Genomic DNA, 27,190 nt, shown 5'->3' on the forward strand with positions numbered 1-27,190 from the left:
TACACATGTTGGTGTCTTCTATGTTGCTGAAGGCTGATTCTATTTGAAATCTACCTGAAAGTATTCAGATTTCAACTCAATCTGCTTTTATCACCTTGGGAACAGGTAAACTTGTTCCTCTAGCATTTTCTGTTCATTCGCATTCATTTTTTAAAGGCCTGCTTAAACAGAAATACACTCTGACAACTCCAGAATACATGTAAATACTTTATTTAAAAAAAAAAACAAAACAACAACAAAAAAGAGAGAAAGAGAAAGAGAGATGAAAGGGATGGGGGGGAGGGGGAAAGCCAGAATAAACATCAGGAGGGATTGCTCACTCCCTGCTCAGCAACAAGAGCGTTGCAGCCACCTACTCCTGCACCATCCACCCAGACACATCCAGCGAAAACAAAATTATTGCTCCATGGTGCTCTGACTCAGACAAGGCACTTGGGGAATAGCCACTGAATTTAGCAGCAGAGGCTGTCTGTTTAGTACTTTATACTGGACTGAGCATTAGTGAGTCACTACTGCTGTAACACAAACCAACTTGGAGACAACATAAAGAGCAGAGGAAAAGAAACCTGGCCATAGTCAGCGTGCGAGCAAAAACTGAAGCTGAAGGGTTATGTTAGGCTTTTCTGTACAAGAGAGCAAGATCCGAAGCATTATCATGATCTTTTTGTTTTTGGCAAGTATTCCCTTCTGGCTCTTTGGGAGGAGGGGGGGAGAAAATTCCCTTCATAATGACAGTGTAAGCTGCTGACGTCTGTAATAGGTCACACCACAGAAATGTTTGAGGAAATACTCTTGCAACACAACCACTGATGAATTTCACGTTTGTTAACTATATCTAAAGAAATGGCAATGTCAGAGCTAGACATAATTAATGGAAGAATCCAGCTAGACATAATTAATGGAGGAATCCAGAGCAGAACACTTTTTTCATCCACATATGAGCCATTGAACACTGTTCTGACCATATTACTTTGGGAGTGGAAACCAGCTTCAAGTTGCATGCCCTTGTAAGTCCACCACTGCACAGAAACATTTTCTTCTGTACTAATTCAATGAGAGGCAAATCAACAACTTCCTATTTTTGGTCTGGAGATCATTTCAGAGTTCATGGGGTCAGAAGAGTGCATTATGGACCACGTTCAAAGACAAGCATAAATTCTGTTGTTTTGCTTTGTTCTAATATTTAAAGGGAAAGAAATCTAATCAGTTCATCACTTAACACCACATGAAAAATAACAATATATGAACACTTAGATTTTCCATAATTATACCTGTCATGTTTGCATAGAACAGAATTTATTGCCTAAGGGCAGTTTTAATTACAATCAAATGGTGGCTGATTGAAGCTTTAATAAGAAATAGTGAATTGAAAATACATTTAATCCCCAAACAGTTCTATTAAAAAAAGCAATCTTTGTCTCAGGGTATCCTCAACTGTAAAACTAGCAGAACTTAAAAATGAAAAACTTGAAATAGGTTAATGATGTCACTGAGAACTCAACATGGGTAAGTTATTAAAAACTCATACAATGTATTTCTTTTAACTTGTAAAGAATTAATTTAATGCTGGTCTGAAAAGAAGAAAAAACAAAGAAAAAACAAACCAACCAACCAACCAACCAAAAACCCAACAAATGAGTAAATGAACATCTAAAACCTCACTAGGAATTCAAACTGTTTTGTTTTTTTTTTATGGAAGGTATAGTCCATAAAGAACTGTTATACAAAAATTTTCTTTTCTCATAGCTCAACTGGACTGTGTTATATTCTGAATATGTTATATTCTGTACTCAACTATAAAAATGGCTTCTAATTCTGTTGCTATTTGCACGACCACTTCCAAATCAATATTGATGGACTTTAACTGTTTTGAAAATTAATATTAAAAGAATTTTAATTTCTCTGGCAGGTACAATCTAACAGAAACTCTTGAAACATACTTATGGATTCATTTCCCCTCCCTGTGAACTGATGTTCTACATCTTCTACTGATGGTGAGTTTGTTTGACAAAGATGACATCCATCAACTTGGAAGAACAAACTGACTGGTGTTGTGTTTGCAAAGTTTTAGCAGAATTTTATAAATATAGCGTGGAAGGTACCAAAGGTATAATTTATAAAAGGCAAAAACAAAATAAGATTTTTTTAAAAATAGAAGTCTGGACCATAGAACAAGAGTAAGGTGGATGTAGCTAAAACCCACTAATTAGGAAAAAACTTATTTACTAACTCGGCTGGCAGTAAAGGTTCAGAGAATTTAGCACAGGCTGGCCTAAGTAACTGTATGTCTGACTTTTGGGCATCAGCAGAAGTCCAAGAGCAGCTACTTAAGTCCCAAATACCTACTTACAGTGCTTAATTTGCAGGTGCCAGTCCTAGTACATGTTCTGAGCAACTGCCATACTTTTTTGAAATAACTTGCAATGTAAAGAAGATGGTGATAATATGTATATTTATACAAAGACCAATAGGAAAAGACATTACTCTCTCTGAGTACTATAAAAACTAAGATCCAAGCTCCCTTGTGTTATCCTCCTTCCTGGTTCCCTGAATTCTCCATTCCCCACAGTGTCCATTCAGTCTAGCATGCAATTAAGTGATAAGAGCACTGTTTTAGGGGTGGGAGACAAGCATAAACCTTAGACTGAAGATAAATTTGATCTCAGATCCCTAATTTTCGAGGCAGCCATTTGAGTTACAGAATCTTCACTCCAACCATATTAAAAAAGTTACAAAAATATCCAAAACAAACAAAAAAAACCCCAAAACCCACAAGATCTCCATTACTACCAGTCCTAAGTAGAAGATTTTAGTATCTGATCCCAAGGAAATTACAGTGTCATCTTGCAATACTGACCCAAATTCTTTAGATGGGATCTCAGTTGCATCTATGTAAGACATCCTCTGCTTAGCACGTATATATCTGTTCTTCAGCTGTACTTGTCTCAGGTCCATATGCCAAAGGTGGAATGTGAACATAGGTAATTCTGTGTTTCACATTCCACTAGGACAGCCAGATGTACCAAAATCACGCCTGCTTTGGAGACTTTTCAGTGTTTGGAGCTAGTGCAGTGAGAGTCTCCATCCCTCTGAGCACTAGGGAAAGACATGTAAACATGTTCATAGGGAGACCACTGGGAATCACTTCCACATGAGTTCGTAAATCAAACCTAAATGTATAGTAAATCTGATCCCTTTAGGAATATAGTTGAAGAGCATCAATTTGTATCTGCTAAGCAGCTACTGAAAAAGAGTGAGAAAAGTTCCTGGACAGCGCTCGGACTTTGAAGAAATATCTTCAGCATATTGACACACCATACAATGTGCCATCACCTTGTTTCTTGAAGCTTCCCCATCAAAGGGAATCTTTTAATTCACCCAAATTACTAAAATAAAAGTCATGTCAAATACCTAATCCTCTACTGATTAATAAAGCTTTTTGCTGGTAATGTTTGCATTCGTTTGTCAGCGAACTCACAGTTGCATCACAGAAAGTTAGAAATTGCAATTTAGACCTTGGGAAAAAAAGCACAAAAAAGTTTATTACACACCTTTCCTTCAGCATATTCTGCTTTCTGAGCTTTTCCACGCAGACTTATGGTGCAAGGAGATTGCTGGGTTTCTGGGAGATTTTGTCTTTTGTACTAACAAAAAAAGCTGACAGAAGTTTCCATAAGGAAAGTTTTAGCATAGGAATTCCACTAGAAAGGCTGAAAGGTGTGATAAAGGTGGCAGATGGGCACCTTGAAAAGGTAAGGGAGAAAATACTGACTGAATGACAGAGCCCAGAGGGTGGTGATCAGTAGCACAGAATTTGGTTGGAGGCCTGTGGCCAGTGGAGTTCCACAGGGATCGGTTCTGGGCCCAGTCTTGTTCAACATCTTCATCAACAACCTGGATGAGGGGAAATAGTGTACCCTCAGCAAGTTGGCTGATGACACCAAACTGGGAGGATTGGCTGATTCCCCAGAGGCTGTGCTGCTATTCAGTAGGATCTTGACTGGCTTAAGAGTTGGGCCGAGAGGAACCTCATGAGGTTCAACAAGGACAAATGCAGAGTCCTGCATCTGGGAAGGAACAACCCCATGCACCAGTACAGGCTGGGGGTGGAACTGCTGAAGAGCAGCTCTGCAGAGAGAGACCTGGGAGTCCTGATTGATAATAAACTAACCAGGAGCCAGCAATGTGCCCTCATGGCCAATAAGGCCAATGGCATCCTGGGATGCATCAAGAAGAGTGTGGCCAGCAGGTCGAGGGAGGTTCTTCTCCCCCTCTACTCTGCCCTGGTGAGGCCTCATCTGGAGTCCTGTGTTCAGTTCTGGGCTCCTCAGCTCAAGAGGGATAGGGAAGTGCTGGAGAGAGTCCAGCACAGGGCCACCAAGAAGATCAGGGTACTGGAACATCTTGCATATGAGGAAAGGCCGCAGGAACTGGGGCTGTTTAGTCTAGAAAAGAGGAGATTGAGGGGTGATCTTATTAACATTTATAAATATCTAAATGGTGGGAGTCAGGAGGTTGGGACATCTCTTTTTTCTATAGTAGCTAGCAACAGGACAAGGGGTAATGGGATGAAGCTGGAACACAAATAGTTCCATTTAAACATAAGAAAAAACTATTTCACTGTGAGGGTGGGGGAGCAGTGGAACAGGCTGCCCAGAGGGGTTGTGAAGTCTCCTTCCTTGGAGGTCTTCAAGACTTGCCTGGACATGTTCCTATGCGACCTGATCTAGGTGACCCTGCTTCTGCCAGGGGGGTTGGACTAGATGATTGCTAAAGGTCCCTTCCAACCCCTACCATTCTATGATTCTATGAAAAACCTATGAAAGAAAGATGTCAAATGAACATGCTACCTGAATCTGCTTCTCATTTTCATGAAGACAAAAATTCAATATTTCTTCTTAACTACCTCTGCAGCAAGCTGATTCCAAGGATTTGAGCCCTGCTGATCTGATTCCTTTAAAGCTTACTTGGAAGAGCCCCAGAACTACCTGCATTCTTTCCCGAGGGTCCCAATTAGTTGCAGGCCTGAAATACTGGCACAAGGCATGCTACCACAGTGCTTGAGGAAAAGCTCAACTATTCCAGGACACAATTTGTTACACTACTGAAGCCATTCTGTTATCCAGCCCTACAGTGCATTTAAGGATAGTGCAGCTATATAACAAGCATTATGGCCGTGACGTAGAAGGCTACTCTAACATTCAGAAAACAAAATCCTCTATGGAAAAGGAAAAAGAAAACCCGAAGACTTTAAAAATAAAGACTAATCAACTACTTAACGTTGAAAGTTCATTTATCATATTACACCCCTGGTAACTAGCTCAAATATGGGGTCTTATCTTTTATTTCTGCAAAGAACCAGATTCTGAAATGGGTTTAAAAACAGATTCTGATGCCCATTCTGCAATTCAATAGGTCCTTATTGCAGCAGGAGTTATACTGAAGTTGAAAGTTAGTCTGATGCATGTACATATTTCATCAGTCAAACCTGGCATTTTTAAGCCTACTCTTACTCTGGCTCCACAGTAACCATTTATTGCATTCAGTTCAATCTCAGAAAAAAAAAAAATCACCAAAAAAAAGGCAGGAAAAATGTCTAGAGAAAATGAATAGCTTCACTATAGGTGATGACACATTTTATGTTGTGTAATTTATTATTAGGGAAAAAAAAAAAAAAGATTTAACTAGACTTCTCTTCCAAAGTAAAAAATACACTAAAATAATTTTGACATTTTGGATTTGAATAACATTTATTTAGATTTGAATTTCTTTACATTTTTAATTTAAAATATTTTGTCAGGGTGGTAGTAATTTACTGTTGACTCTTCTTTTTGAGAAGTGCTTGTATGAAAATCTATCATTACACACGTAATTGCAGCATCTGAGCATTTTGTCATCTTCTGATCTTAGAAGTCAGAAAAGAAATGAGAGGAAACGTGCTGAAAGACGAATGGCCTATTTCATTCCATTCCATTCCATTCCAGTCCCAGTCATGTTCTAGAAGAGGACCTGGAGCATAATGCAGGCAACCAAGACATGGTAGAACATCCTGCACTGTACCTATGCATTTTGCCTTGCAAATACTTATATAAAATGAATAATAGGATGGAAGTAGCTGCTATAACGCAGTTATGCATTCTCTATAAGATAGCATGCCAAGAAGAAGCTAGAAAAGCTGGGAATCTTTGGCAGACAAGAAGGCCTATAACAGATATGTCTGAAATTACGTACCAAATGCCAAAACTGTGATAAACTCAATCTTGGAATACTGGACCAGGAAGGACTCACTGCAACTAGTCAGAGATCAATTTAGAATAGATGAGAGAAAATACTTTTTTTCCCCATAAACAGTGGGGTCTTGGAACTATTTACTACAGGATGTCAAGGAGGCAGACAGTATAGGCAGGTTAGGGGCTAGGAAAATTTATGGGTAAGTATACTAATAGGTTCTGAAGGGAAAAGGCTGATAGCCTTCTACGAGTGCATAACTGGATGGATAGATGAGGGGAGAGCAGAGAATGTCATCTACCCTGACTTCAGCAAGGCTTTTGACACTGTCTCCCATAACATCCTCATCAGAAAGCTCAGTGTGGCTTGAATGGGTGGACAGTGAGGTGGATGGAGAGCTGGCTGAATGACAGAGCCCAGAGGGTGGTGATCAATGGCACAGAATCGAGTTGGAGGCCTGTAGCCAGTGGAGTTCAACAGGGATTGGTTCTGGGGCCAGTCTTGTTCAACATCTTCACCAAGGAGGGGACAGAGTGTTGATAATAAACTGAACATGGGCCAGCAATGTGCCCTTGTGGCCAAGAAGGCCAATGGCATCCTGGAATGCATTAAGCAGAGGGTTGGCAGCAGGTCAAGGGAGGTTCTTCTCCCCCTCTGCCTTGGTGAGGCTTCATCTGGAGTACTGTGTCCAGTTCTGGGCTCCTCAGCTCAAGAGGGACAGAGAACTAAAGAGAGAGTCCAGTGTAAGGCCACCAAGATGATCAGGGAACTGGAACATCTTCCTTAAGAGGAAAGTCTGCGGGAACTGGGGCTGTTTAGTCTAGAAAAGAGGAGACTGAGGAGGGATTTTATTAATATTTACAAATATCTAAATGGTGGGTGTCAGGTGGTTGGGACATCACTTTTATTCTATGGTATCTAGCAACAGGACAAGGGGTAATGGGATGAAGCTGGAACACAAAAAATTCCATTTAAATATAAGAAAAAACTATTTTACTTGAGGGTGAGGGAGCAGTGGAACAGGCTGCCCAGAGGGGTTGTGGAGTCTCCTTCCTTGGAGGTCTTCAAGATCTGCCAGGACATGTTCCTGTGTGACCTGATCTAGGTTGACCTGCTTCTGCAGGAAGATTGGATTAGGTGATCTCTAAAGATCCCTTCCAACCCTACCATTCTATGATTCTATGGTATCAGATAGTTCTTTCTACTCTTCTTTCTGCTGATGAAATCTCTACCTTGCCCCAAAAGGCCTATTTCCAACATTACACATTGATTATCAAAGTGAACTTTGCTATGAGCACAGATAAGTGAAATGGTAAGCCTGGAGACCCAGAAGTCCTTGATAATTTTGTATATAACCATTAGAAAGAGATCCATTTTAAATAACCTAGCTTTCACCTGCATTTATGCTTTAATTCTGCCATATGAAATGCAAATTGCGCTAAATCACAATTCAGATATTTTGAGAACTTATAACTCTAAAGTTCTTACAGAAAACATTGCAATTCATGAGTTGTCATATATTTTTTAAAATTAAGATGGACAAAATCTCTTCTTGTAATTTTCTAAATTATTTTTTTCTAATGCACTCTGTCTACTAGAAAAAGAAATAGTTGTCTTTGTTACAGTATTGACTTTTAAGGCTGTCAGAATTATGGGAAATAACATTTCTTAGAAGCTGTCACTAGTTAAGGAAACATGGATCTATGGAAACCTTCCACGTCAATTGGACTATAGTATGACCTACTTTGTAGAAATCCTTTCTATTTACTGTATAACTGTAACACAAAGTAGTCTAGAAAGTCTAGAATACACAGGCTGAAATAATCTCAATTGAAGTCACTTCTTTTTTATACAGTTCTTTTTTATATCACTCGCAATAGAATTTGCAGATTTCATAGCATATTTCAAAAATGGCAACTTTGTCATCACTATAAGTACCCCGAAATGTATTTATGAGGTGAAGTAGGTGAATGATTCAACATGAGTTAACGTGATGCTGTAAAAACACAGTCTAATTTGAACTTTTCATATGAGCAATGAGAAAAAAAGGGAAACAAAGAGTACAAAGCATTGCACTGAGACAAATACTGGAATCATGCATATAGTCAGCTATTAGTGCTCAAGTATCAAGAAAAGATATTGAAAGATAAGAGAAGATGCAGGGAATCATCCAAAACTTGGGGAAAAAAAGGCCTCGCAAAGGCCAAATCGAGGCTCAGAGAGTTGTGTATACAACTACTGTACATCATTTTCTGTATAACTTGTGTGTGCAAATGTGCTCCACTTACATTTGGTTCTTCTCAGTAATGTTTAATAGGGCTTTCAGCAAATAAGCTAAGTTTCCATTTAACAAAGAATTTTAAAATTTTAAAATTCAAAGTACACTTAGTGACTGAAAGAGAGATGAGGGTCTTGGGAGAGTTGGCTAAAATTAGGGTATGGAAGCCAACACTTGTAATGCTCTAGACCTCCTTTATACTTCTTCAGTCTGTTTAGATATGCAATATTCCATTATATCAGACAAATCTGAGCAAATTATGGTACTAATATCAAACACTGTGATTTTGAAAAGTGCGTGTTTTACCATGGAAAATCTTCTGTAAAATTCTTCTGTAAAATTTCTAACTGTCCACTGTGGGAAACACTCTTACACCAATAAACGCATCAATGTACTTCTTGTTTCTTGAGCAGACAATCTGAATGGAAGTCATCAGACCAAAAAATAAGCAAGAAAATAGTTCTCTTTGCCTATCAGACAGAAGCACATACAAGGAAAACAAAAATATCTGCAGGAGAAGAAGCTGCCTGAGGGTAAGCCTCAGCGAAGAAGGGTAGCAAAGCCCTGGAGACAAAAGCTGGGATGAGTCCAAGAAAAGCAACAACAGAGGTTTGGATTGCATTGTTTTCTTTTTAAATCTGAGCTTCTGAAGCTGAAAAAGTAATTTTATTACCCAAAGAAACCAAATGAGTTATGTGGGGCAAAATTTCACTTTTCACATCTGCTACATCGACCCCTCCCCAGCTAAGGATAATACTTACTTTAATGAAGCTGTGCACCTGCAGAACATCACTCACAAAGGAAATTTCACTACCCATAAACCTAGACAAAGAAACCTGATTGTAACAAACACATGAAGAATCCACCCCAGGGAGCTTGAAAAACAACAATATAACCTCCACAAAATTATCCACAGCCATGTATTTTGTAAAGGAATTCGCTCAAATAAATATATAAAGGAGACTGAATGGGAAAGAATGACAGCTATCAGTGCTCCTTATTTTTCTCCATACCAAGTGTGAAAGCAACAAAGAAGCCATGCTATCGGTGACAACATACTGTTTAAGGAGAAAGAAAAGTTCAATTGTGAAGCTGATCATCAAATAATATTATTTGCCACAAGCTCTTTTCAGCTTTCATTATCTCAGGCACACAAGCTCTAAGTGCAATACGCTGTGCTAGCAGGACAGAGATTCAGCAGGTGTCTCTCTAAGCTAGCGTACTGGAAGCCACTGCAGCACTTTGTACAGCTCAGGTTCACAAAAATCAAAATAATGACTCATGACTATCTATAAGAGTATGCAAAGTAGGAAGGACGACCCCCTCTTTATCCATCAACAAGGATAAAAGACCTTCAGAAGGCAAATCAAGTAAACTGTGGAAAGAAAATACACAGAAACAGGCGATATTTGTAAGAACCTTCATTGCAATCCCTCTAATTTATTTTTACAGACTTTTATGATGCCTAGCAAGGTATGTGAGTTATGTGAATCTATCTTCTGGGGCATAATGTTGCATCTATACAACCTGGCTTTCAGTTAATAAAATAAGATTCAAGGCAAGATAAGTAAAAACAAATTCAGACATTTAACATGCGGACAAGTTGACAAATGTTTGACTTCACTAGTGTCATGTCTTGCTACCTATCGTTACATTTGCTTCAGTAACTACAACTGATTTTCAGAATAGGCTACATTTACATCTGGAGATTTAAGCAAAGTTTATATAAGCTAGCAGTCTCCATATTTGAGTCTAAAAAAGCATTTGTAAAACTTATTTTTTACTACTGTGCAAATTTCCAGTCAAAGTAGTTTTAAAAGAAGCACAGTATCAGTCTTAAACTCACCTGCAATGTTCCTGCCATATCTGAAGTAGCTATTTCTGCTATTTAGAGGAGGTCTAGTCATGGACTGAAATCTAAACCTGATGCTGCTAAAAGAAGATGACAATGTCTATTCTGAATACTCACAGGGAGCATCCAGAAATAAAATTTAGACATGTTCTACCTCAGTGAGTTACTCAGTAATGTAGAAGATTGATGAAGATATAAAAAGTAAAGATATAAATAACACATAGGGAAGAGACCTAATGAATCAAGACATGTAAAAATGATCATGGTACACATGATCTTACAGCCCCCTTACACACAAAAAAGTTAATTTTAATTGTATTTTTCCAAAACATCGGTATTTTTTGGTAGAATATTGGTACAATTAAAGCCATTGGCTTTGTGATACTAGAACACACCTTGTGTAATCTTTTAACTAAATATCTTTGCCTATAGCCAAAGACCTACCTCCATATTGAAAACAGTAGATAAAGGAATCTGTATAAATGGTACAGAAACATGCATAGACAAAACTTCATATGTTTGAGCAATAATTTCTCTAGTTAATGTGCTCTTTTCCATCCATGCATACTTCCTCTTTGAAAAAGTCAGACATGCAATTACTTTGCCAAACAACCCAGCACACAAAGTCAATTTCCATATTCTTTATATTGACCAGCTTCTCATATATCTCTTATATATCTCATATAGGCCATATGTGGGAAAGTCCTGCTTTCTGTGAGCCTAACCTGAATTCAGTCCATTTTCATTCTCTGAATTTCTCCAGCTTGAGCCCTTTTCTGATACAATTTTCTAACACTGTCTGTATCTGAAAAGCGAGCCAAAAGGGTAGAAACACCTGAGAATAAGGAATTGAGATAGAGAAAAAATAGCAGCAAATTTATCAAGACATGTGCAAGAGTGTCCAAATCTGCATATGTATCTATATGTATACACAGGTATTTTCAGTTCAAAGACCTGGCACAAGTCCTCACAGAGTGATTATTTCTAAACTTTATATTATAATACAGAAGTGGTGGACTCCATCATCAGGTGTGACTTTGTATGTTTCTTTAGGTTTTATAGTGGAACTCAGGAGATGGGTTGCAACAGAGCCCAAAAGCAAGAGAGGCTACTCAAGTGTAAGTTCTGCTAAATGAGTGGACAAGTCAAATTCATCTAGAGAGAAATTTTAAAGAGTGAAAAGATATCTTGTTACTATTGGCAATTTAAGAATAGCAGACCAAAAGGTAGGTGTCCCAGAGTGGTTTTGAGGACGTTAAGTTGGTTTTAGACATCCAAATAAAAGTCAAGCTAGAGTTTTGGATCCTTTCCAAAACACAACAGTATCAAGCACACCGACAAATTTTGTTTTGTTTTTATAGGTCGTTCAGGCTCCAGAAAATTTGTAACCCTATTTAAAGTGAACAGCATCTCTGCCCAAAAATCTCAAAATACTTTATAACACACATATATTAAACAGTTGTATTCTGAGACACTGAAGCCTTATTTCAGTTGGGCAGAGAAATACTAAGAGATCTGGACACACTTGCACAGCTGTGTTGAAATTGCATCTGAACTAGCAGATAAACATTCTGAGCTCCTCATTCAAAGACCCAGTTGTGCACCTTGGACATTTCCCAACAACACGTAGAGGAAACCTATCTCCTAGCAAACAATCTGTGCCTCAGTTTCCATGGAAACTCAGTGTCCTCAGTTTTCAGAAGAAAGAAAGGCATAAAGGCTAGAATGAATATACGATGTGTCTGATTCAGATGTCTGAAGAAATCTGAACAATAAGGTGCAAATGTTCATGTAGCTCATCTTTGTCTAAACAAAGCCCAAGAAGACAAGGATATTGACTAGTACCTTCTTCACTGAATGGCCTTGATGTAAGACTTTAATAGTTAAAAGCAAACACAAATGACCCACAGCAAAACAAAGACACATTAAGCAGGAATTTGGCAGGAAAATATAAATGGCTCTCATTCTTCAGTGAAATGCATTTTAGTGGACCCTGAGTGTTTGCTTTACACAAAAGGTTATGCTGTAGCCATACAATATGGACAGTAATGGAAGAAAAGTTTATTAATAAATGTACTGTGAGTGTACATAGAGTTGACGATAATGTACTGAAACTGAGGCTTTCAAGAAAGAGATATTTCACTGTGGAAAAGAAGATTTTTCAGGGAACTTTACATACATTGAAATTTTGGATAGCGGGAAAAGTAGGATTCATATCAAAGTGTTACACAAATGTGTGGCCAACAGTTAAATATTTTGAAAATGCAGAAAGGGATCTTATCTAAGCAAAAAATAGGACATTTCGATAGTGTTTCCAAATTTTTTGCAGGCTTTGCTCTAAACTGTTCTTTATTCATCATTCTCTCTCCTAACATTCATTTGCTGTTACCTAAGAGATCCAAACTTGCTTACTCTCTTTAATTAAAAAATACCAGTAAAAATGAGCAAAAAGATAAAACTGCAGATTTTCCTGCCATAGAAGATTAGGGATGCTCCGTAATACCTACTGGACTGCTCAGATAGGCAGAAGAAGGCCAAAGGCTGCACAGCAAATAACTTCACACCGCATGAGAGTGAAGGGGCACTTTAGAATTTGCGTGCAACACTGCATCAAATATTACTTTGAGATAAGTCATATGTCATTTTCCTCACAACCCAGTGCATAAAAGTCTCACCACCCCAGAACAGCCTTTTGCAAAGCACTAAGTTTTTAATATATCACTTTTTAAAATCCACAATTTACCATTTTACAGTACAACAACAAAAAATATAGAATCCTTGCAAATTTTAAGCTTACTACGGTATTTTGCATAAGTAATGAAATTATGAGTCCATCTCATATATAAGTTTAAAAGGGTTTATTTGTATAGTTAGTGAGAAAAAAACCTGTAACTTCTCAAACCATATTCTATAAATATATTACAAGCTACTGTATTTCATATTTCTGATGATACTCATCAACTAATTAGGATCTTCAAAATACAAGTATCCATGCTTTCTTCTATAGAAAAATATTTGTTTAAATTATTTGGTTTCCATCTTAATTAAAAGGCTATGATTTATTATCACAATCTACATAGCTCCAGAAAGGTATTGTATTGATGAATAGGGTAGGACCTTTAAAATATAGGATAATTCTAGGGAAAACGAACAATTTAGCTGCCAGACTGCCTAACAGGTTACGGCTACCTACTATTTGTTGGTATCCTTGGGAAGTTCATGTATCTGAAAAATATTCAAGGACCATTGTGAGTTTTGCCCATAGTTATTGCAGGATACATTTTCAATGAGACCTCCACACATCTTCTACTGAACACCTGGAAACACAGGTTGCAATGGTAGTACAGCTAATATGTACAACCCCATTTAGCAAGATACATAGAAACAGAATATTATCTTGTCCATGATTCCATAGAATCACAGAACCATAAAAGACACCCATAAGAAACATTGAGCCCAGCTCCCTCCTCACAGGCCCATTTGCTTACCTTATACATATGGAAATTCCCTAATACTGAAATAGTATATGTTCAGTAGGGTTAAGCCAGGAAAAGATAGAACAGTAAACAATAGTAAACTGAAAAAGAAGTGTTCACTATTTGAACAATGGCCTCTACTGCAACACAGTCTTTGACGTCTTTGACTATAGGATTATTGCCTGTCTCCCTCCATACTTCTTACACTACTCTCTTCTTCCACTACAATTTGATACAAAATTCACCATTTTTCGTTTCATCCTAACATTTTCTTCTATGGCTGATATTTTCTAGTAATGGCTATCTGGAAAAGCCCTCTGAATTCAGATCACGACTGTCCCTTAACTCCTTCTCCAGCTAGGTACTTATTTCAACCAATATCTTTAAACTTGTATCAAGCATGTATTTATACACATGAAAAAATAAAACCAGACATTTTTCCTTATAGTCGGACAAAGTTATTTTTGTCTAGATTTTCATTACAATCTTTTCTCATACAAATCAGAAATTAAATCACAATGTTATTCCATGTTACTTGAGCCTTCTGGATGTAATGCACAGAAACACTAATTTTACCTTTAAGACTTCTTACACAAAGTTGTATGAAAACACAAATAATAAAACACAAATAATTCAGAATGCAAGCATTATTTCTTATTTATAGGTGCTCTTGCAGCTCAAGGGAAGCAAACCTATTATTCGAAAAGTCATCACCAATATTTGTGTATTATAACCTTGCCCAAAGATTATTTGTGCAGGATGCCTAGAGAAAATCATGGCATCCCTGGGGCATGTTAGTCTCTGAACAATGACATTGTTGATGTCACTCACTGGCACCTTCCTCATGGCATCACTGGAGGATGTATGATCCTCTTACATCATACTCTTTTCAGGATTCAGGTCTTAATTAACACTTTGAGTCATATTAGCCCCAACGGTAAAACCCTCTGTGCACTCATTAGTAACAGTTCCATTCAACTCCGCTCTCAGTTTCAGAGAAAATGTGACCCAGCAGAATTAAGAAGACTTCAGATAAATAATTCAGCTTCACCATGTAAAGTTTACAGAATTACAGTATAAAGGTATTTCTCGAAAAAGAATCATGGAATCATAGAAAGTAATCATTCAGACGGAGGTGACAGCACAGGAGAAACTAAGAATTAATAATTATAATAACTGTGTTGAGTATGGGTCAGCAAAGAGATCTAACTAGGACTGAGATTAAGAAAAGGGTACTATTCCCTCTAAGTAATGCTTTTTAGACCTTTTTTTCTTTTCTTTGTCTCAATCAGACTAAGCCCCTGGGTACACTAATATACATAAGTAATATTTTTTTTTAGGAAACAACAACAGAATTCCCCAGAACTGTTAACCTTGACAATGCTCGAGAAAAATACCTGAATCAGAAATCAGAAGCTAAATCAAGCAATGAAAATAATATTTGAAAGATTAATCACCTTAATAAAAATGATACTAAAAAGCTTAAGTCAGTTTTACAAATTTGAGAGGTTATACTCATTTTCGTATGCATAGGCTTTCACTGTATCTGCCATTTGATGCAAAAGGAAAAGTAAGTTCTCAGGAAACATCTAGGACCAACTACCCCTAAAAAGCTGTTCTGAAGAAAGTGGTTTTGATAAATTTCAAGTTTTAAAATATATGCAGATATAAAAAAAAGGAAAAAGGAATGGGAAAAAAAAAACCTCTCATGTAGAGAAATTAAATGCCACTTGCTTAAAAAAGCATAGTAGGTTACTAAATATAAAGAGATCTATTTAAATATATATTTAGGACATAAAAAGACAGAAAAAACCCACAAAGTTCACAGAAAGTTTTGGCAAGGCAAACATCTGAAACCTGACAACCTCAGTAAGATAGCTCTGTCGTTCTTGAATTTGAGTAGTGGAAAGTTTCAATGGGTCATTTCAATAACTTTGCTTCTAAAAGGATCTTAGGTATGTGTTATAATCATGTACTTAATGGTTGTAAACTCTGGTGATTCTCAGGCAATTAAAAAAATGTAATTAAAAAAAATTAGAGTTGTTCATTGATCATCATCATTGATCAGTATTTAAACAATGGCAAACTAAATTCAGTTCTGTGAAGTGTGGAGGAGTTAAATTATTTCCACCTGTTTGGAGGTGGACTTTACCCTGAATGAAGTGGCAAGATTGATAAAAGTGTCATGCAGTATTCTTGCTGACATGCATCCTGACATGATGGCACGCAGCTAAAAATAAGAAGTATTGTACCACTGCTGCACTGGAAATAATGGCAACCCAAAGCATTAAAGGCATCATGAGTCACATCCTCCAAAATAATAAAATTGATTTTAAAGTCACAAATCTTTAGCCTCTAATACATCTAGAGGATTTTTTATTTGACTTCTTGACATATTGACTTGATCATTAAAAATTATCTGATAAATTCTGAAGATTACAAGACCACTTCTTTTTTTTTTTAAAAGAAAGGAGCAACTGGACTGAAGGAACATTCTTCCCCTAATTTGATCTTCTTCTACATCAGGGAACTGAACTGTATTAACCTTTTGATAAAGAGACCATGAGCTTGCATAAAATGAGGCAGGCACCCGTCTTCGTCCACATTTATAGAAAAATTGTTCTGGAATATTTTATAAAGTAAGCATGAGATACTTAATTTTCTTAAAGTTTTGAGATCAAACCATCTCAGACACATACAAACACTTACATTAATCTTGAATCTCAAGAAAAACTCAGATTTGTCTGTGGTAACTTAAAAACATCAGACTTACATAAGTTGATGGGAAAATGGTGAAAAACTGCTCTGTTCAAAAAGTCTGCAAATTACTTATAGCATTTTACAATAACAATACAAAGTCCACAGATTGCTACATAAACATGCACACCAAGTTTAAAAACAAACAAACAAAAAAAAATTCCTATCTATTTTACACTTTGACTGAAGGAGAGCAGCTTTGGCCTATGTTAGGGAAACTATGGGAACTGAAAGAGTGAACTCATGCTAAGAACAAAAGGCAGGAAAATGAGTACCTCCTGTGGTACCTATGCATGGACAGCAGACTAAGGAAAATCTCATTGCCTAAGAGAAGGATGGTCTTCAGGATAAAATGCAGCAGCAGTTTCACTCTCAAATTGATTTTTCAGCTGCATGAGACTGTAATGATAAAAAAGACTACACTGATAAAAAAAGACTACTTGAGTGGGACTCATTCCAACTTTACACACCTACAGTACAGATGCTTACATCGAGCCTTCTCTCATAGAAAAAGAGAGAAGTAAGTACTTCTGGACTGCAGTTCATCCCATTTTAAAGTCTTATTCAGAACGTGTCAGTTCAATACTGACTGAGAAGTGCCTGTTTTACTCCACTGAAAAAAAAAGATCTTAGCATGATCAGCTGAGTAGATGTCTACAGTTAGGTGAATTAATCACTCTTTCTTCTCTCTTTCACTTTAAATGATGTGTCCAAACTCATCTGCAAGTCTATGTAGATACATAATTGCTCAGGGAATGCCGCTCTGTTGTTCCATCCTTTAAGCTTATTTCTAATAGCTCTACTTTGTAAAAAGCATGTTTATGAAATCTTCCAGATCCCCCTGTGCATGCTTGGTCAGTATATTCTGAAAAGCACTCTAAACTCTGACTCACGTCACTCTAAATGACTCAGAGTGATGTGAGTAAGAATCATAAAAAGCAATTACCTGGGTCTAGTGTCTTATGGGATAGAAGAGAAAGGGACTGTTGCAAAAGCACTTTAAAGAAATAGCTTTTTCTATTTCAACACATGGCTACATTTGTTGAATGTGAAGAATTAGTTGCTGCTAGTCAAGAAAGACTAACTAAAAAGACAGGAAAACCCAATATCAGCACATGTAGTTAGCAGTAATACCAAAATGAACATCACAATTTCATGGATGCCATTATTCAAAAATCACATTTGAAAAAAGCTCTACTTCTTGTTTCCCCCAAGATGACTCCTGACTGTAGAGTACAGTGATCTTAAAGTTGTAAACAGTCATGTGCGTCACTTAGAGCAATATTTTCCAATCTATTTATAACTTGATTTGCTACTTGGCTACGGTTCCTAATCTGTCCATCAATATTATAAGCATCTGCACTATGCCAACTAACTAATGAGTTCATTTTCTGCCATGAAGTCACAAGCTATCTTTCTACATGTCATATCCTGTACACATCAGGCTGACATTTCTCATAAGTGTGTAGGCAGCAAAAATAACAATAAATGTATGCTTCAATAAAAAATAAAGAGTCTTTACACATTCTAAATGGAAAACATAAAACATTAGTACTCACCACTAAGGCTTTAGATCTGTTACTCAAAAGTTTTTCAATGTCTCTGGCTGCAATTTCCACTAGCTGACGAGGGTTGTTGGCTTCTACGGTATACAAATCTCTGTTTTTCAAATAAATCTGTAAGAGGAAAAAATGGAAATAAATCAAAATAACAATGAGCATTTAAAAATAGCAAAGTTAATTGACAGAACAAGCAATAGGATGTTCTGTCTTCTCACTGGAGAGCTTCAGAAAGCGTATTGCCAGGAAAATCTAAATGCACCTTGTGAAAGAAATGCTTCATCTGTTTCCAATACAGAACATGTGTATAAAGGAGACATAATGTTAAGCAAAGTCACTACAATGAAGTACATATATGTACTAGAAGAAGGAAAAAGTAGCAAGAAATTCATTTGCCTATCTCTGTCCTACTAGAACTGGATAAAGAAAAAATACATTATTTGGGGAGGACGAAAAAAACGCTGGATACCTTATGGCTAGATGGGGAAATGGGGAAAAATAATTTATGCTACCAACAGATGGCCTGAGTTTACTCAAGTATTCTGCATCTCCGCAACGCTGCCTGGTGGGGGCTGTGCTGTCTCCCAGGGAGTAATTCCAGGCACAGGCAGGAACGGGTCCAGCACTAATGCACTGGCTGCCATCCAGCACAAGAACTGAGAAACTGCAGACCAGACTGAGTCTACCAGCCCCACCAGGTTTCTCAGTTTAAAGCAACGGAGACCTTAAAGAAACTCACCAAAATCTGTCTCTGATGCTTGTATCTGATGGGTATTTATCACAAATATATTTCTGACAGTTACAGTTCTAGCTGCAGATTCTTATCAGCCATGTCTCATAAGCTGTCATAGGTTTTCATCACTTTTGAATTTCCCAGCATTTATGTTGGGATTTGGTATTTTTCCTTCAGAAGTACAGCCTTTCCTTTCCACCAATAACTGAGTAATTGGAATATGCTTGAATTCTTCATATAGTGGCAATTATTTTTAAAAAATCACTGCATCATGAGCAGAAAACCACTACAAAAGAACAGTTTCTAATGAACTCTGATTATAGTTTGGATATTTTTGAGGTGCTTCGTTTTCAAAATGGTCAAATAGAATGTTTATCTCATGTATAACTTTTTTTTTCTCTTTGTAAGGATGGATTTTAATAGTAAAAATGGCCCATAGGCCAATTATTAATTAACAAAATTTGAATAACTACATCCTACAACTGATCACTACAAAATTTCTTACATTTTTCTCTGAAACACATTAGACTTGAACAGTCAGCAGTGGGATTCAAAGTCAGATTAATTGTAGTGACCATAAGTGACTTACAGTCCTACAGACAAGGCAAGAATAAAAAGCAGTTTTATATGTCCAGATTGTTTGAATCAAGAATAAAAATTACACAGGAGCATCTAACATGGAGTGACCACCAAATCTGGAAAAACTCTCAATTTTTCTCATCAACAGTAAATATTCAACCTGATCATAAAAGGAAAAGACATTAGAATATGGGTGTTTGCAGGTGCTCATGTCTTAGTCTTTAAAGAGAAATCTAATGCCAAATTCTTCAAACTTCATTCATGACTTTGTGAATCACACTTGCATTAAAAGTTACTAGATTTATAGAGGAATGATCACAAGACTTTGGATATAGGCTAGAAAAATGCAAAACAATACGCACATCAGTTTTTAAATAATAATTTAAAAAATAATTTTAAAGCATTTGTTCATTGTATTTGTGAAAATGTTTGATTCACTTTGTTGATTTTTTTCCTTGTTTCACTTTTTTTTTTCCAGAATTTTTCATTCAATTGCTTTTTGTTTCTTAATGGTGAAAGTAATAAGAAAGTTAAAATGTAATCCATTATCATTTGAGAGTTTCACAAAGGCAAAACCATTTGAAATTCTGGACAAAGCAGTAGTTCATTGCAAAAAAGGCATTTCTTTGTAATTAAATTTTTCACTCGACATTATAAACAAACACTAAGGAGGCCACAAGCAAAGATAATACACTCTAGGGGAACAAGCAAGTATTTGCTCCAGTAATGCAGGTTTGTAGCAGATGGGTGATAGGGATGACTTGGAGGCTGCTCATAATGGTGAGCACTGTCATGCTGATTCTTTGACATCTTTAAGCACTTAGTGTGATCTAACAGTCTCAGCAGAAGTTAAGGTGGTACCCCACTGCATCCACACAACCATAGTTTTGCATCCCACCATCCAGAAACACAATATGAATAATTTATTAGACTTAATCTGTTCATACAATGCAAAGTTACAGTAGGTATACTGGTATGGGATTGAGAATCTGGATAGGAAACACACTTTCATCCCTGCACATAACCCATTCTTATAGGTGAAATATCCAAACGTATGATCCTATAAACCTCAATTTGAAAGTACTCAGATTTTTCAGACACACCATTCTTACAGTGAAGCTGTTCCCAGACCTACAAGCTTGAATTGTTTGAAAGCTGCAGACCATCAAAGCATGGTCTGGTGGGTACATTTGCAGGGGGAAAAAAAACAACAAAAAACAACCACAACCGTTTTCATTTTTCTTCTCCACAATTGGCTATCAAAATAATTCAAAATCTTGAATCATTGTACAAAGAGATCACCACTGTAAGAGATAGCAGTCCTATTAATACTTCAACTTAAAACCTTTATAATGGGCATCATGTGTCCTGCAACTGAGAAAGCCTCATTGCATGACTTCACAAGCTGTTATTTGTTAGTGATTAATTAAAATCAATCAATAAATAAAAGATTAGAACAATCTTCCAAAAAAACCCCTTTTGAGTTTTGCACAAGATCCAGAAGAGTTGAATCACTGACTCTCTCTCCTCCCCTTTGCATTACACCATAGTAAGGTTTGGAGCACCTCTCTCCTATGCATCTACCACCAGTGGATGATTTATTCCACAAGCTCCTAAATAAAAAGCATCAAAAATAACTCAGAACTTCACACATTTCTTTATTTTCCTGAAGTGTGAGACCTGTCTCAACTACCAAGCAACAGTGTAAGAAATATTCACGAATTATTTAAGAGGTATGTACATAATTTATTTGTTGCCTGCTCCTCTTTTCTTTAATTCAGATGTAGTACTGCAGCAGTTCAACACAACAACACATGGGGAAATGATATACGCTTCAGGATTTGGCACCCTGTGACAGACTTTTTCTTCTCCAAGCTTCCCACCTAGCAGTCAAACACAATTAGCAAAACCTCATCTCAAATAGCTATAAAGGGTCTTATCAGCAAAGGTGTGCTCATTGGTCTTTCAAAATGCAATTTGGCAGGCTCTGTGGCTTGTAGAGAAGAGCTAATTTGAATACATTTTATTAAATTGCTTTGACCGAGTGAATGCAAGTTTCTGTTGTCTTTTAAGTCTGAAATCGCTTTTAGTACTTTAATCACTAATGTTTTGCTAAAAGCTCTCCAAATTGTCAGTAAAACCCCACCACTTTTCACAGAATAAAGCCTCATTGCATGACTAAGTAAAATCTGTAAGGTCATAGCCTGGAAAAATGCTGTAATTTTTTTCTGAAGTCAATAGTCATGCACTTCTTTATTCAGGTAAGAATGTATTTAAATTGCTTTCTAAATGCTGAATACTTATTCTGGTGTAATGAACTGCACGGTTTCAGGGGAAAGAATATGATGGGGAGAATTACATTAGGATGAAGCAACAAAAGAAGGACAATAGTTGAATGTGGTAGTGATTCTGCCAGCTCCTGCGCAGAATGTGCCCCTCTCCACTAAGTCTTCAAGGACATGTTTATAAACCTCTCACAAAGAGACATTATTTTTGCTTTCTATAAGACCCATGAGGAAAAAGAAAACATTCCTGTACAAATTGAGAGAGAATGAAAGACGCACCTTTGTCACATGGCTCTTGGTACATTATGGCAGGCATTGGGGCCCATGTAACATTGAAATTACATTTAAAAGGTCCTCATGCTTTATTACACTCAGAAAAAGTTCCTGAGAGTAATAAATGATCTGTGCTTTGGATCTATGGTCTTGCCACTGTTGACACAGGCTATCCAAATAACAAGGAATAATAATTCATGTTGAATTGTTCTAAACTACTGTAGAATCCCTTTGTTTGCTTTTTCTTTGTCTGTTTATTTGTTTTGAAACTTTCAGTCTCCCAGTTTAAGAAACCATGGAGCTTTTTCTTCAGGCAGTGGTAACCTGGTTGAAGGCCCAAATGTGGGACAACAACTTGCCAATCTCATGGACATAGAAGTCACATGAGACAAGATCTTCAGAAGTTTCAAAGGTTAACTGAAAGCACTGTATCTTCTCCTACCTTGAAACATGCTTTGGAATAGAAAAACAATAATACCAATAATACCTACCTATATGAGGCAAATCTGTTGATGTTTTTATTATTACAATAATACTTTCAAGACCACTTAGCTCAGTTAGGCTGATGAGAAACCTCTGGGAACTATCAATGCTTCATAATCAGTCTAGACTAGTTGGAGATAATTGTGATGGTAAAACTACTCAAAGATACTACTGATCTTGGCACCTCAAATCAACCAAAACTTTGTGGTAGCTCTTCCTCCAGCTTTTCTGAAAGTGACTACATTAAAAAAAGGAGAGTGCTTGTGAAATCTTGAGCTAGGTTTTCCATGCTTATATACTAAAGTAATTAACTTATAATAAAAACAATTTAAATCTCTCAGAACAGAGCAAAATTTAAATCAATTAAGGGTTTGTAAACTATTTTCTTCCTGACCACTCCCTGCTTTTGGAGAGGGCTTCCTGTTACCAGTCCTGCCTCTTGGATGGATGCTGGACCCACACTGTAACCGTCCCCAACCTGCCCTGGCTCCGTCTCAGTTTACTCCTGACTGGAGGCCCTGGGTAACACATAGACTTGGTTCATGTCCAAGACTGGTGACAGACCCCATTATCAGCATACAGCTCCCTTAAAACTGCAATCAGAGTTCAAGACTCAGGTTGATGCTACACAAAGGAAATTATATTGTCTTGGCACTAGCTATCCAGAACTAGAACAAATGGGGAAGGTTTTTTCTCAGGTGCTTGCATGACCTAATCTGAACCATGTTCAGAGACAGTACTTCTGCAGGACACTTCATGTACCAGTAACTCCAGGTTACTTTATTAGCTGTAGAACAGTATGCCATAAATGTAGAGAAGTATCTTATGTACAGAGCTGCTCTTGAAGTAAAAGAGCATCCAGAGACTTGATTGCTGAGGAGCAAGATTCAGAATTACCCCACTGTCTCCAGGACATTACTGGAGTCCAGCCCAAACAACAGCTTCAGGATAGCTTATGCAGTCCAATCCAGGGCATGCAGCTTTGGGTGCCACCAGACTAGAGCTGATTTGCTGAAATGTGTAATTCTCTGCTAAAGCCAGTAAGAAATGAAGAATGATGCATGCTAACAGTTGAGGATTTATACAGCTTTTAGATTTCTAAATCTAAGGCTGAAAAAGCACCCAAGTCACCGTTCCAATTACTGAAAGAAACAGGCACTGCCAGAGGTTTATTCATTCTGATATAGAGTATATCTGTCCCTTATCTAGACAAAAGAGAGTTACTGTTACCTTACAATTATTGATTTAAGTAAAATCCTTGCCTAATAAACCATATCAGAATATTAAATTAAAAAACAGCTAATGGAATAAGAGTTTTGCTAATTTATACGTCTACCTTAACTTGGCCCAGGATGTTGGTCAGCTCTGAGTTCATTAATTGTTCTGCCTCTCTCAATTTAAAAAAAAAACAAAAAACCAAAAACCCAAAACTGTACAGATTGAGCCTTCAAAAAATATATTAATTCATCCCAGGGAAGAAAGAATCATCTAGCTTGGGGAAAAAAAAAAGTACATTTTATACTGAAACATCCAAACATCTGCAAAGATCTTGGAAACAGGAACAGTCTGAAAACATAAATCACCATTCCCATCTATGTTAGTGATTATTAGAATCATAGAATCATTTTGGTTGGAAAAAGCCTTTATGATCACTGAATTCAACAACTAACTTAACACTGCCAATCCCACCACTAAAATATGTCCCTTGGTGCCACATCTACATTTCTTTTAAATACCTCCAGGGATGGTGACTCCACCTCCCTGGGCAGCCTGTGCCAGTGACTAACAACTCTCTCAATGGAAAAGTTCTTCCTAATCTCTAATATAAACCTCCCCTAGCACAACTTGAAACCGTTTCCCCTTGTTCTATCACTCATTACTTGTGAGAAGAGACCAACTCCTACCTCATTATATGTCCTCTCAGAGTGTTGTAGAGAGTGATCATGTCTCCCTCCCCTCAGCCTCCTCTTCTCCAGACTAAACACATCCAGTTACCTCATCCACTCCTTATAAGACTTGTTGTCCAGACCCTCACCAGCTTTGTTACTCATTTCTGGACTTTTTATAACTGTAGATATCTAACTTTTAATTACCATAGATGTTTTCCTTTAACTAAAATTTTTAGCTGTCACAAACAAATATACAATCTGTCCTGAAGCAATAAATTCTATTCTCTCACTTCTGTATCCTATTTCAAAAGTTATACTAGTACTTTCTATTTCCAATACATACCAGAGAATACTTTTTTCTCATAAGACATTTCTTTTTTTTCTTTTGTTCCTCTGTGGAACACATTAAGAAATGCTTCTTCTCAAGAAGCGTTCTGCATGTTTAAAGAAATCAGTCTGAGCATTTTAAATATGTCTTACTCTCTGCTACATACAGTGTATAAATAAGCTTACAGCTGCTCCCTAGCAACTCACAGATGCCTTCATTCTTTAAATTCATGGCAACAACACAAAGGAAAAAGCCATCCCAATAGTTTACTGTAGCTATTGCTTTTCAGAACCACTGACATGGTCACTGCTGTTGTAAAGGTCTGGGGTGACAAGAGACAGGGCAGCTAATGTGTTGAAAACTGTGACATATCGTAATGGTGATGCACACATTAGGAAAAAAAATCAAAGCTATTTCGTTCTTAGGTAATAGGCTCAGGCTGAATTCTGCAAGACATTGGGAACACTTATGCCTCACTTAACATCAGAGAGAGTATAAGTAGTGCCAGAGTCAATTGGCTCACTCAGATGTCTACTCAAAGAAAGTAGATAATAAGGGATACTTTGTAGGATGGAATCATCAGACACTTTTGACTGTTGATAATTAACAAAGTAGTCTAGAAGAGTTTAAAATTAACAAGAAATTTTTGTAATTGTCACTTTGTATTGAAACCTTCATAAAACACGGGTTCAGCGTTGTAACTCTTATTCTACAGACATCAAAAAACAGACCTAAAAATCTCCCTTTGTTAAGGAAAATGTATTTTAAGGCATTATATTTTGTCTCCTTGTGATAACAATATGGTACTATAAATAATAAGGCTACATCATTTATTGGTTTCACAGCAGTTTTAGCTCACGCTTTGAGATGAGGCTGAATGAGAGCACAAAGCGCCCAGCTCATGATGAGTACAACATGTTCAAGAAGTGAATCTTTCCCGTAACAGAAGAACAATGGGAAAAAAGTCTTTCACATTTCTTCTGCATTTCTGGCATATTTTGAGGGAGGCATTTATGTAATTTTTCAGTTATTTGAAGGAAATTTTGTCTCCTGCTTCAGTTACTCTTAATGCAATTTAACACCTACCGACTGTCCTCCCCGAAGGTAATTTTTAAGTTGCAGGTAACTAATAGGCTCTGTTTGGTGTTTTATTAACCACAGATCTTGGTGTCTTTCAGGAAAATCTTTCATTTGCTCTCAGCTTCTGTGAAAACCATCTGAACATAAACACAAATAGGACAGATTTTATTAGTGTTAAAGTCAATGGAAAGTTATAAATTAATCAAGAATAGTGCTTTTCTCAAATACTATCCAGATCATCAAATAGTAATTAAAACTGTCATAATATTAGGCCACCCCTTCCCTTGAGCCTGAGCAAGCTTTGTTAGTGCAGATGCCTATTCTTAGTGACTTACAGCTGATTTTGCTTGCTGGAAGAAGGAACTCTTCAAAATGCCAGTTTATTGCTAAGGGAGCAGAGGGACAGTAGCATCTGCAAATAATAAATGAAGCTCCCTGTGTTTTGACAATCTCTTAATTTTCATTTGGATTAGAAGAAGAACTTGCAGATGTGTCTTAAAATTTCCCAGCATGCATCTTTAAAAGCAATTTCATTTTCCTGACATCTTGACATAGGTTAGCAATGTGTAAACTCAACAGAATTCGGTTTGGAGGCTTCTAATTTTAATGCCTGCTGCTTTGGTGTTTGGTTCCACATAGAACAGAGCAGTAGCAGTCGAATACCTCAAAGAGGACATGCCTTTATAAATACTGTATTATAAAAAACCCTGTATTTTGGGAATCTCTAACCAGTCTAACTCATCTTATCCACTGTATTAATTCTGGTAAATGGACTCTGACTTCTCAATGAATGTCTGAAATGCCTATGTCTCACTGTATCAGCGATCAGTGATCCTGACCTCACTTCCCTTGGCCACACCCCATTCAGACAGCAAACTGGTGTCCTTGCCTTAGGGATGAGGCAAAAGACAAAAGTGTAAATACTGTATAACAGCCAATTTAAGCTTAGAAAGAATTCAAGAGTTTCAGAGCACCAGCCTCATTCACAGTTCATTCAGCCAAACTTTATTATAAACTAAATATTTTATCACACATTTCTGAGAGCAATTTAAAAAATTAAGGTTGGTTCATTGCTTTCAGATTTTTCTCCTTCTCCTTAGAAAAACAATCTAAGAAAACTGCATTTTTGTGGAAAACTGCAGTTGTAGGTCTATCAGAGTCAATCATAAAAATGGCCTGAAATCAGGAAGATTCAGCAAATATAAAACTGGTAATCTAATGATGATACAGAAAGTGCTTCAATGACTTTAAAACACTTTTTTTGTTTACATTTTCATTTCACAAAATATAGTTCTATTTGCTTTATATGGTTAAAAATTCTTCTCTGTTTTTCATTTAAAAAAGCAGTTTAGTCTTTTGTTCCATTGATGACAACAAAAAGATATAAAAG

General features: G+C 36.9%; 1 protein-coding gene across 2 annotated transcripts in view; it reads right to left on the reverse strand.

Annotated features, from left to right (window-relative positions):
- The window catches only part of CACNA2D1 (calcium voltage-gated channel auxiliary subunit alpha2delta 1), a 393,756-nt gene that overhangs the window by 306,143 nt on the left and 60,423 nt on the right, over positions 1-27,190 (reverse strand). For both annotated transcript variants that reach the window (XM_061989208.1, XM_061989201.1), the window contains exon 3: positions 18,151-18,267. In XM_061989208.1, the coding sequence (XP_061845192.1) occupies positions 18,151-18,267 (117 nt within the window). The remainder of the gene's footprint in view (positions 1-18,150; positions 18,268-27,190) is intronic.

This window comes from Colius striatus, chromosome 1, assembly GCF_028858725.1.
Source record: "Colius striatus isolate bColStr4 chromosome 1, bColStr4.1.hap1, whole genome shotgun sequence".
Lineage (NCBI taxonomy): Eukaryota > Metazoa > Chordata > Aves > Coliiformes > Coliidae > Colius > Colius striatus.